The sequence below is a fragment of the Mastigoproctus giganteus genome, chromosome 8, assembly GCF_048544385.1.
Source record: "Mastigoproctus giganteus isolate SK-2022 chromosome 8, ASM4854438v1, whole genome shotgun sequence".
NCBI lineage: Eukaryota > Metazoa > Arthropoda > Arachnida > Uropygi > Thelyphonidae > Mastigoproctus > Mastigoproctus giganteus.
The window spans coordinates 49,450,599-49,463,385 of record NC_143582.1 but is presented as its reverse complement, the minus strand read 5'-3'; the positions used below and the strand labels follow the sequence as shown (position 1 = coordinate 49,463,385).

The 12,787-nt window shown below is 38.0% G+C and overlaps 1 protein-coding gene across 2 annotated transcripts in view; it reads right to left on the bottom strand.

The window, feature by feature from the left end:
- The window catches only part of LOC150081525 (proteasomal ATPase-associated factor 1-like), a 131,965-nt gene that overhangs the window by 40,485 nt on the left and 78,693 nt on the right, over positions 1 to 12,787 (bottom strand). For both annotated transcript variants that reach the window (XM_090379359.1, XM_090379358.1), the window contains exon 8: positions 4,509 to 4,600. In XM_090379359.1, coding sequence (XP_090235485.1) covers positions 4,509 to 4,600 — 92 coding nt within the window. The remainder of the gene's footprint in view (positions 1 to 4,508; positions 4,601 to 12,787) is intronic.

Genomic DNA, 12,787 nt, shown 5'->3' with positions numbered 1-12,787 from the left:
CTGATGTGTCTTCCAACATTGAATGACAAAACGATGAAATTCAAGGACCTTCTGCTCATAGCTTTCAGGTATCTTTTGGGCAAGTCTGGTGTGTGTGTACGCATGCTTAGTCCATTCTTTCATGAACCTGAAGCAGTGTCCTCCTTTGAAATCAGTAACTTCTTTTTTATCAGAAATTTTTCTTGCCTCATGCTGAACCATCTTTGTGGACACAGGAATTCCAATTGCCCTTTGCTCTTCAATCCATATCTTCAATTCCCTCTCTAAATCAGGCCATTTTGCTGACTTGCCTCTCATGGTCTTCTTATGCAATGGCGTTTTTAGTAGGGTTTCTTCTTCCCGTAGCCAGTCTCGGATTGTTTTCTCAGTTGGAGGAGAACCAAACTTATGTTCAGCAGCAAGATTTCCATTCACTTTTGCAAACTGGATCACTTTTAACTTGAATTCAGCACTGTACGAAAATCTTTTCTGAGCCATTTCTGGGCAGAACGTGGCAAAACGTAACCTAATATACCGGTAACAAGTGCGAAACAATAAGTGCAAAGACAACAAGCACGAAAAAGCAGGAAATGCAAGTAAAAAAATCTACAACCACTGTATAAGATGCACCCAGTTTTTATACCCCAAATTTTTCGAAAAAGGGTGCGTCTTATACATGGGGAAATATGGTATACCCCTCTAGCTTGGCTGTATCAGGGTATTACCCTTACTTTAATGGATGACAATAAATGATTTTATTTATATATGAACATACACAGAAATCAATGCACAGAGAGAGAGAGAGAGAGAGAGAGAGAGAGAGAGAGAGAGAGAGAGAGAGGGAGAGGGAGGGAGGGAGAGGGAGCGAGTGAGCCTGAATCCTTCATGAAAACTCAGACCAAGTGGTATCAGTATAGTGTCTGTAATGAGAATTTCTTTGCAGGATGAAAAATATAAGCACAACCTCTCAAAAATAAGCAATTTTCCCTGATCTTTTTCATCAATGGATTGAATGGCTATTAAAACAGTAACAATTAAAATAGTAATTGTATTAATATACATTGTGATATTCATATACACAATTTATGAAAATAATTAGCATCATATTTAAAAAATTTACATACCTGATGTACGAGGTGCTGCCCAAATGTTCCCGAAATTTGAATGTTGCACGGGATCTATGTCTAGTACGGACTTGTGGTGCTAGGTAACACTGCAGGCATCCTTTGTGAATCAGTATGCCACATGGTGCCTGGCTGGATAGAGTCACTGAATATTTATGTACAGTTCTTTGGCAGTGTGTTTTATGTAATTTGTAACTGTTGCAATGGCTAATATGAGAGAGCAACATGCTTGCATCAAGTTTTGTTTCCTTCTTAATGATACAGCGGCAGAAACCCATAAGAACTTGAAACAAACTTTTGGTGACACTGCTTTAGGCCAGATGCAGACCTACTACTGGTTTAACCGTTTTAAAAATGGTCACATGTCAGTTGATGATGACAATCGCTCTGGGCATCTCCGTCATCGAGCACCACCCCGGAAAATGTCGTGAAAGTTCAGGCGGCATTCCATGAAGACTGCAGGCAGACCATCCATGACATTTGTGGCATTGTAGGACTATCGTACAGCATGTGTTAGAAGATTTTGTCAGACAAGTTGCACATGAGAAGGACTGCGGCCAAATATGTGCAACAGGTATTCACTGAAGGCCAAAAGCAGCATCGCATGGAAGTTAGCAGAGACCTCCAAGAACGGGCCAGGAGTGATCAAAACTTCCTTTCTGTGATCGTCACTGGTGATGAGAGTTGGGTATTATCGGGATTATTGGGTAGCACCTTGTACACTTTGAACGATGAAGAGCTGAAAAAGACAGTGACAGGCTATCTTCAACAGTAAGGTTCATCCTTTTCCCACAGTGTATGTGTGCATTGGAAAGAATGATGGCAAAAATACATTGATAAACAAGGTGGATACATAGAATGTATACATGCTTCAGTGTTTTTTTAATAAATGATATAAATTTCAACTTTGTATCTGTTGTCTTTATACCCTTATGGTCAAAGAAGCATTACTTATGGACTGACCTTTATATATACCAGAGAGTATTATTAAAATAATTGTACTGTACTGTAGTAAGATTTAATCCAAGTTTTTTTACATAAATAAACTTTCAATCTATGATAATATGTTATCTTTGTGCCTGCTGTTTGATATTAAGAAGAAACTGTCTTATATGAACTGAAAACTCAAAAAAAAAAAAAAAAGAAGAGATGACAAGAAAAATATAGATTGATTATTTGTTAATGTAATTTCATGGCAATTACTAACTTGCTTACTTTATCAAACAATTTTCCAGTAATTTCAAGCACATTGTTGCCCATTTGATACTCACATGTTTAACAGTGAATGACACGTACTTAAAACTTGCTAAGGCATGGCACTAATAGAAGTAGTAGTGGCCAAAGAGTTAAAAGGAATGAGTAGAAATTTAATGTATCTAAGAGTGAACAGAATTGTCAAATCAGTGAATTCTGTTATTGTAAAATGAATATAATTTAGTTCCGTGAAGTTAGGGCATTTATGCCAAGAAGACATGCTTATTTATTAATGAAGGCTGGGTATCACAAATAAGTTTACTGATAATGATTGTTTGTTTTAAAGTGCCATAGAATACTAGATGAACACTGACGGTTGTCTCCCACATTCATCAAGTACTGATGAATGTCGTAGACAACTGTACGTGTCATAATTTCTTTGCAACATAAAGTCATTAAGTCAGTTTTGTTTGAGTTATTGCAATGCCAAATTGGCTGGCTCAAACATACACAAATTCATTGGCTAGAATCCTGTCTGCTTAACCGTAGCAAAAACAGAGGTTGGTACAATTCTTTGAACATATTGCACATACTGCTTTTTTTGTTGCATGAAACAGTTACCTATTAATATAGTCTACAGACTCTTGGAAACAAATTGTTAGGTACAATAACACTGAAAAAAAAAAAAAAAAAAAAATACAATTATTCAATTTCAAGCTGTGCAGAGTCTTTAATTAAAGGAATACATACTGGTTTATCACAGGCTTGACTGTATGTAATTTTGAGAAAAAGAAACTGGAAATTGTGATTTTCGGGAAAAAAACTTTTTAAGACTTAGAAACTGGAACTTGTCATACGTTACTTATTAGAGAAACTCTATTGTAATGATCTCAGTTAAGCTGGTCAAAGTTAAATGGGATTAGTGCAATTGGTTATATTAGTTATTTAATTTTTTGGTCTTAAACCATAATAAATAGATCCCGCATGAAGAAAATACTTGTGTTGTGTTTATGTTAGTTGTCTGACGGCATCAGGGGTTCCCCCCATTTCCGCTCGAAGAAAATACTGCAAGATATGTTCCAAAAGTTCCAGGACTGATTTTTTTTTTTTTTAAATTGGTAGCTTTTCACATAATTTTTTTTATGTATATGAGAAACAATCACTTCCCCACTTCCATGGAAATTCTTGGATGTTTATTCCTGCTATGGCACATAATCATCATAAGGATGTAACACAATCTAAAAACAGTACTAACTGGAGAATTAAAATTTTTGCCCACTAATTACACTGATTTTTACATCATTAATATTTAAAATTAGGTCTACTGGACTGTTTAAATTGGCACCAAGGTAACAAAAGTCCGAAGATATCAATGTTATTTCCTGTTTCAGAGATGAAAAAAATAAAATAAAATAATAAAAACTCATCAAAATTCTGGAAATGGCAGGCAATGATAGCAAAGTGTTAAGAAATACTTCTGATAAATATTTAACTACAGTTACTTTCATAGAAAATGTATTTATGACAAGGGTTTAGTGGTATTTTAGGTGATGACAGCTTTTTTATTCCACTATATTCTAACAGCTTCATTTGTGGAATTTCAGTTGAAATGCAAGCTTGCAAAAGGACAGCTCATTAAAGCTAATTTTTTATTAATTGTAGAGAATACTAATTCTTAACTACTAAAAAAGTCTTTATACAAATCTTTTCATAAATTATTCTAATATCTAATTGATCTCGTACACAACTCCCATTAATGACTCCCTTCATTGGTTCTAAATAGAAAAAAAAAAAGGCAAAAACAGCAAACAATAGAGAAAACTTTTTAAGAGGTTTCTCTGAACTCCCCCTATATTTCTTGTCATTATTGTGCATGCTCTTTACACTGCTGGGAATTTACATTCCTCTTTATAAATTGACATGGACTAAGTTAATGATATCAAATTGGTGTCCAATGACACTATTTGGAGAGATCTGGGTTCAAAACCTGTTGGAGATTAGAGGAATTTTCAATTAGAGACATCACTAGCTAATCTCAGGTGGAGCAAGTAGGATTTTTACCATAAAAACTGGAACAGTATGATCGATTAGTTAAGGTACCAAAAATTCTCAAACACAACGGAGGGACAAGATATAAATGAAAAGATGAGGAAAGTGTTAAAGCAAAGTAAAGAAAGGTAAGCAAGCATATAAATAACTTGCTATACTCACTGATTTTTGACTGTGAAGTCCAACTCCTCTTATGAAACCATCTTCACATCCAAGCAGTAACAGTTTACCTTTAGTTCCAATTTCACGGTTCTCTACAAATATAGAATAAGAAAATCAGTAGCAGACATTCCCAGTAGCAGTATTAACTCCAACAGGAATGAGTTATGCCATTATGTACAACTACTTTCTTTATCATTATAAACCAATACAATCAAAGTACTTATGTCAGTATTTGGAAAAATTCCAAACATAAGATGGTTTTTGTTTGTCGACTGAGTTTTAGGAACAACAGACCATGTTGCACTGGTGTGTATTATGTTTGTATATGTTCACAGGGCCGATTTTCATGTTGTATGGGCTGAAAAACATGTAATAACTCGTGGAGTGAAACCTACTCCCTCCACCTGAGATCAGCTAAATACAACAACCTTGACTGGAGAGAACTTCGGAAATTCCTAAAGCTAGGATTGAATCCAGACCACTCTTAATGAGTAGCAAGTGGCAAAATCACTATAACACAATAATTTAATTCCATACAATATAATATGGCTAAAAATTTTTTATAAATTTAAGAAATCATTTTTCTATGTATTACAGTAAAACCTTGTTAATTCAAAGTTCAAGGAACCAAAATATGCCTGTTTTGATTTAAATGGGTTTGAAGTCTGTACAAGATAAGAAAAACAGTACTAATCAAGGTAAATTGTGTAAAATACTATTATTAATGCTGTACTGAAATTTCACAGTTCTCATTTAAAACATTAAGAATCTTTTAGTTTCATCATGGTAAATGCTTGTGAATAAACAATGTACAAATTTGGTCAATATGAGAAAGATAACAATTTTACCATGGAGAGATTCAATCAATTTTTCATATGTAAAAACAGATTACTATATACAAACTGTACATTGAAATAAGGGCTATGTTGTTAATGTATAATTTTATATAACTAAAGACAACTATCATGGTTGTGTGGAATTAAATCTTTTTTTTTTTTATGATATATATGTAATAAATCTCTACTTACAGAAAAGAACAGATTAATCATGGAAGCTGCCTGAAAGGAAAAGATTACACACAACTACACACTGAAATAAAGAGCATAACCAAAAAATACATACACTGATTTGCAGGATGATAGAATTTTCCCATTTAAACATGGAAAAATGTAATAAAATTTTTATATCTTTCCATTTTAACCTACATGTAGATGACGTAGAGCAGATATCCTCTTTTAAGGGAACAAAAGGTGATATCGTTGTACACATTGGCACTAATGATATTAAGAGTAGGCGATCTGAGGGCTTACTTGATCTGGTTATCACCAGAGTAAGTACAGGGCAATGTTGGAAAAATGTCAAAAGAGTTAGGATTGAATTTGAAAGTGTCTGCAATTCTTCCCAGACACAATAGGAGGGAGTATATGTTGAGAGCCTTGTCAATCAATTTGGCCCTGGAGAGAATGTGCAAGACTCATGGGGAAGAATTTTTCTCAGTGTGGTCTGTACTTGTTAACAGGAGAGACTGTTTTTACAGGGATAGAATACACTTGAATAGAAGGAGTGCAAGAATATTTGCTGATGCTATCGAGGCAGTGATGGGTGGGTAGGAAAACTGCTAGCTTGGGGGGATACACAGACTAATAGTTTAACTAGAGCAGCAGAAAGAGGTGAAAGTGATTCTTGCATTGCTACTATTGGTACATACAACAGACTGGAAAGCAAGGTGTCTCTGATATCAGGCCCTGCTGTAGACCATCATGGAACAAATGAATATGTGGGATGTGCTAGGGTAAATAAGAGTAAGAACATGTGCATGTATATTGGCATGTACACTAATGTTAGGAGCATTGTAAATAAACATTTGATGAATTTGAAGTACTGATTAAGTTGCCGAATGCAGACATTGTAGGAATAGATATTACTATGATGCAGTGGCCAAGGAACTGGAAGCAAAAAATAATTTTGACTTCATATACTTAGATTTCAGGAAGGCTTTTGATACTGTTGCACATAAAAGACTGCTGTACAAACTGGAGCAATATGGCATTAGAGGCAAGTTACTGCTATGGATAAAGGGATAGTTAAGTGAAAGAAAACATTTTAAAGAGTGGGTATCAGTGGGCACTGCTCTTCATGGACTAATGTTATTAGTGGAGTTTCCCAGGGTTCAGTGCTGGGTCCATTGTTCTTTTCAATATTTATCAATGATATTGATGAAGATATATCAAGCTTAATGTCTAAGTTTGCATATGATACAAAGATTGGCAGGGTGGTTAACGGCAGTCATCAGGGTGAGCTACTGCAACAAGATCCAGGAACACTGGGTCGATGGGCTGAGAAATGGCAGCTGAAGTTTAACATTGACATATGCAAAGTATTGCATGCAGGTAGCAGTAACCCCAGAGTAACTTATCAACTGTGTGGTACTACACTCGGGGTAGAGAAGAATGAAAAAGACCTGGGGTAATTGTGCAGTCAGACATGAAATTCTCTGAGCAGTGTAGACACGCTGCCAGGACAGCTCATGGATGTTTTGTCAATGATATACAGAAACTCTGCTAACAGGGATAAGGAGGTGATTATCCCTTTGTATAAGGCCATGGTTAGGATGCATCTTGAGTGCTCTATACATGTCTGGAGGCCTCACATTAGGAAGGATGTAGATCTGCTGGAATGGGTGTAGAGAAAGGCAACCAGATTGGTGAAGGGAACAAAAAAGGTGCTCTTACCTAGAAAGGTTTCAGTTCTGAAAATTGCACTGTCTTGAGACCTGCACCTGCGGAGAAATCTGATTGTGTTTAAAGTCTTGAATGAATTGAGTAAAGTGAATGTTAATGGTATTCTTCCACTTGCTGAGACTACACACAAAGGAGCATAAATTCAAGTGGAAGGAGGATAGTTGTGTGGAAGTTTGCCTTCAGTCAGAGGGTGGTTGATTGTTGGAACAGGTTTCCATCTGTTGTTGTGGAAGTGGATGGGTTGAATAAATTCAAGGGAGAACTAGAACAAATTCTTAGGTATGGATGGGCGAACTGTTTTTTTTTTTTTTTCCCCCTTTGGCTGATGCTATATAAGTTTGCTTTCTTGCATCATTTCTTATTACTCTACTACTACTACTATTTTTAAATTTGCTATAATGATATTTTTGGTTAGTTTGGCCTTACTAATATCCAAATATACTAGGTCAAAACTGTCAGTTATTCTTTACATCCAGTTATTTTTGTGATAAATTTGTAATAGGTTATCTAATTAGGTGGAGTTAATTCCTATCAATGAATCACAAATATGCTTTTTACCATTCATACTTGGGTGAACAAATGTTGAATATCTTATTATGGGTGATTTCAATTTTCCCCTAATCGATTGGAGCAAATGAGAGGGAAACTCACCATGGGGTACAAAATTTTTAAATCAACTAGATGATCGCTATATGTATCAGTATGTTAGGGATAGTACTAGTGGACAAAATATTCTATACCCGATCATCATCATAAACCTGATGATGTCACAGGACACTGACAGTACAACAACCACTAGCAGGAAGTAATCACAGATTTCTATGTTAGACAATGAGAGAGAGAGAGAGAGAGAGAGATAGCAGCTGTTAAAGGCAAAGGAAGGAATTTTAATTTTGGGAAAGGGGATAACAGTTGTTAAAGGCAAAGGAAGGAATTTTAATTTTGGGAAAGAAGATTATCACAGCTTAAGGTACTATATGGCCTCTAGGCGCCTCCGTAGCTGGGTGGGCAGGAGCAGCAGTGCGTAGCACACACTTCTTGATTAGACCAGGGTTTGAGCCCATGACCACCAAATATGGAGGGTGCAGAAAGGTTAGGGAATGACCACCACATATCCCCGGAGCAATATGGCCTTAGTTGCTAATGCTCCTAAAAACCAAATAACAAACAAACAACAAACCAGCTACAGAAGAAGAAGAAGAGGATGAAAAGTGTTAGAATAGGAACATTGGGATGATGAATGGAAAGAGTAGAGAAATTTTGGATTTGATGCAAAGAAGGAGTGAAGATCCTATGCCTACAAGAGACAAGGTGGAAGGGAAATAAAGCAAAAGAGCTCGGTGAAGGGTACAAGCTGTTCTTTAGGGGAGTGGATGAGAAAGGAAGAAATGGAGTAGGTATTGTAGTTGATAAGGAGTTAAAAGATGGAGTGTGTGTGAGGTTAACAGAAGGAGTGATAGGATTATGAGCATCAAACTGGAAGTGGGTGGACATTTGACCACAATAGTATGTGCATATGCCCCGCAAGTAGGATGCGGGGAAGAAGAAAAGGACAGTTTTTGGATGGAAATGGATCAAGTGGTCATGGCAATACCTCAGAAAGAGAGGTTGATCGTTGGGGGCAATTTAAATGGACATTTAGGAAGAAGCAAGAGAGAGGAAGGAAGAGTGTATGGAAGGTGGAGTATTGGGGAAAGAAATAGAGAAGGTGAGAGGATAGTAGAATATGCAGTGGCATTCGACATGGCAATAGTTAACACCTACTTCGAAAAGAAAGAAAGCCAGCTGATAACATACAAGAGTGGGGAAAGGACAAGCCAGATTGACTATATCATGTGCCATAGGAGGCATCTAAAGGAAATGAAGAACAGCAAGGTGATTAACAGAGAAAGTGTCTGCACAACATAGATAGCTTGTGGTCAATTGGGAGGTTGCAGTGGACAAAAGTAGGAAATATTCAAGACAGAGGGAGAAAAGGATAAAATGGTGGAGATTGAAAGAGGAGGGTTTGAGGAAGGAATTTAGGGAAAAGGTGCTAAAAGGAATAAAGTTACCAGAAGACGTGGAAAGAATGGTGGAAGTTAAATAGTTGTATCATAATGAAAGTTGTAGAAGAGTTGTTGGAGAAAACATCAGGAAAGGGGGTTGTTGTTGTTATTTGGTTTTTAGGAGCATTAGCAACTAAGGACGTATTGCTCCAGGGATATGTGGTGGTCATTCCCTGACCTTTCCGCATCCTCCGTATTTGGTGGCTCACAGGCTTGAACACTGGTCTAATCAAGAAGCATGTGCTACGCACTGATGCTCCTGCCCACCTGGCTACGGAGGCACCAGGAAAGGGGCTGCCGGAGGGAAAGGAGACTTGGTGGAATGAGGAAGTGCAATTGGTGATAAAACAAAAGAAGGAGATGAAAAAAAGATGGGATTTAACAGGTAGCCAGGAAGATAAAGCAGCATATAAATTAGCAAATAAGGAGTCAAAAGGGCTGTGGCAATAGCAAAGGCAGTGGATGAGGCTTATGGGGAACTGGAAAGGAAAGATGGAGATAGGCAATTGATGAGAATAGCCAAAGCGAGAGACAAGGCATCAAAGGACTTCTCATCAATAAAACAGATAAAAGATGAGAGGGGAGTGGTTATACACGACCAGGAGAAGGTTAAGGAAAGGTGGAAAGACTATTTTAAGAAGTTATTAAATGAGGAAAACCCAAGAGCATTATGTGAGGATGGAGAGTTGTTATTATTGTTATTTGGTTTTTTTAGGAGCATTAGCAACTAAGGCCATATTGCTCCGGGATATGCGGTGGTCATTCCCTGACCTTCCCGCATCCTCCGTATTTGGTGGTGACAGGCTCGAACCCGGGTCTAATCAAGAAGCGTCTGCTACCCACTGCTGCTGCTCCTTCCCACCTGGCTACGGAGGCGCCAGGATGGAGAGACGAATGAAAGAGTAGTGGAAGGCATAAGCAGGAATAGAAGTGGAAAGTGCACTCAGAAAAATGAAGAGGGGGGGGGGAAAGCAGTAGGTGTTGATCAGATACCAGTAGAGGTATGGAGAAGTCTGGGAGAAGAAGAAGGGATCGATATCCTATGGGGCTTTATGGAAAAACTGTGGCAGCAGGAGAGGATACCCGATGAGTGGAGGGAAAGTATACTTGTGCCAATGTGGGAACGACAGGGGAATAAATTTAATGTCTCATTCAATGAAGATCTGTGAAAGAATTGTGGAAGGAAGGATAAGGCAGGAGATGGAAATAGGAGAGGAACAGTTTGGTTTCGTGCTGGGAAGAGGAACAACAAATGCGGTCTTTGCTTTAAGGCAGGTGATGGAAAGATACAGGGAGATGCAAGTAGAATTGCACATGGTGTTCATAGACCTGGAAAAAGCATATGATAGAGTGCCCAGACAAGAGGTATGGAGATGCATGAGGGAGAAGGGTGCATCAGAAAAGTGCGTAAGGCTTGTGAAGGAAATGTACGAGGGAGAGGTAAAGCAAGTTAAGAGTAGTGTAAGTATGACTGAGGGGTTCTCTGTAGAAGTTGGACTGCACCAGGGATCAGCTCTTAGCCCATATCTGTTTGATCTGGTAATGGATGTGCTGGTGAGAGAAGTGAAGAGTAGAGCCCCATGGAGTATGCTGTTTGCGGATGATATCGTACTGTGCGAACCATCCCAAGGAAAGGTAGAGAAGAAGTTGGAGGAATGGAGGAAAGTGTTGGAAGAGAGAGGCATGAGGATAAGTAGAACAAAGACAGAATATATGGTATTGAATGGAGAAGATGAGAGTTCTATAAAACTGCAGGAGGAAAAGCTACCATCAGTTTTGAAATTTAAGTATCTGGGATTGAACGTTGAGAGGGATGGAGGATTGAGTGCAGAAATACAGCATAGAGTGCAATGTGGATGGTTGAACTGGAGAAAGATGAGTGGGGTGCTGTGTGATAAGAAAGTAAATTGTAGAATGAAGGGAAGAGTGTATAAAACTGTGGTTAGACCCGCATTGATGTACAGTGCTGAGACATGGGTGATTACAAGGGCCCAGGAGAAGATGAAAGTAGCGTAGATGAGGATGCTAAGATGAGTGTGTGTGGTGTGACGAGGAAGGACAGGATAAGAAATGACTACATCAGAGGTATGGTTAAGGTGGGCCTCTGAGTAAAAAAATGCAGGAATCTAGGTTGAGGTGGCTTGGACATGTGGAACGAAGAAGTGAGGAGTATGTGGGGAAGAGGTGTGAAAAGTTGGAGGTGATAGGGAAGAGGGGGTGACCTAAGCTGAGATGGAAGGACAAGGTGGCAGAGGATTTAAAAGAGAGATATAGGGAGATATATTAAGAATGGAAATGCCGACCCCATATAAATGTGGGAAGAAGGCAAAGATAAAGAAGAAGAGACTGGACTCAGGAGAGAGTCCCTTAGATTGGAGATGGTGCCAGTGGAGGCTTGAAGTGGCGTTTAGTCTGCCCACAGTTTCTTTCAACGTGCAGTATATCAATGTCTTTTGAGGTTATGAGGGGCATCATGGCAAGATCCAATCTTCCTTACATTTCAAGGGTACAATTTTAAAACGGTGTTCATTACATCATACAATATGCCCTCCCCCACCTTTTCTTACTACTGAATACATCACAAATAGTCAAACTAACAGAACAAACTTATCTGCAAAAAGATCTAAACCTCCCAAACACTTTCTCATTCATTTCACAAATATATGTGGTCTCAGGTTCCAATCTCAATGATGTACATTTTCACTTACACTCTGTCAAGTCCCACTTATTTTCTGACAGAATCACAAATATTAATTGATTCAACCACTGCTCCTCTCAGTTCTGTTAATTATTTGCTTGCTGTACAATTTCTTTCACTTAAAGGGTGTTACCTCTGCACATTCCCTGCTGATATTCCCTGTCAGAGATTAGTAATTTGGAATTGTATCTTTTCCATCTTCTCTGGTTTAAAATCTCTCTACCCCTGTCTGTCAAATTCATCTGTTGCCTCTATCAATCTCCCAATTCCACTAATCACTTGGAACTCTTTGACTTGTTCTCTTTGAAGCATGATTTTCTCCAGTTCAACTTTCCTAACAATGAGGTAATTTTAATGTTCACAACTCCAGCTGGCTTCCATTTTCTAATCACAAGGCTGGTCAAGATACTGAGGCTTTTGGGTTACTAATGACCTCGCACAGACTGCACATTTACCTACAACAATACCCGCCAATCCTAACAACACAGCCAACACCCTTGATCTTTTTCTCACAATAGCCCTTCCAAGTACAAGGTCAAGGTGAGTGGTCCTCTGGGCACCTACGATCACATATTAGTGATGTTTAAAGGAGCCTTTCTTTTGTTGTCATTCTGAGCCTTCTGTTATTTGGCATTACAAGAATGTAAAATGGAATGATCTGCAAGATTTCTATTCTTCTTTTCCTTGGTTGAATTACTGTTTTAAATCTGATGTCAATGTTTTCTCAGCTCATTTCAGTGAAATTATTCTTGTAGGGATGAAATCCTTTATTCCACAATCCAACTTTAAAAT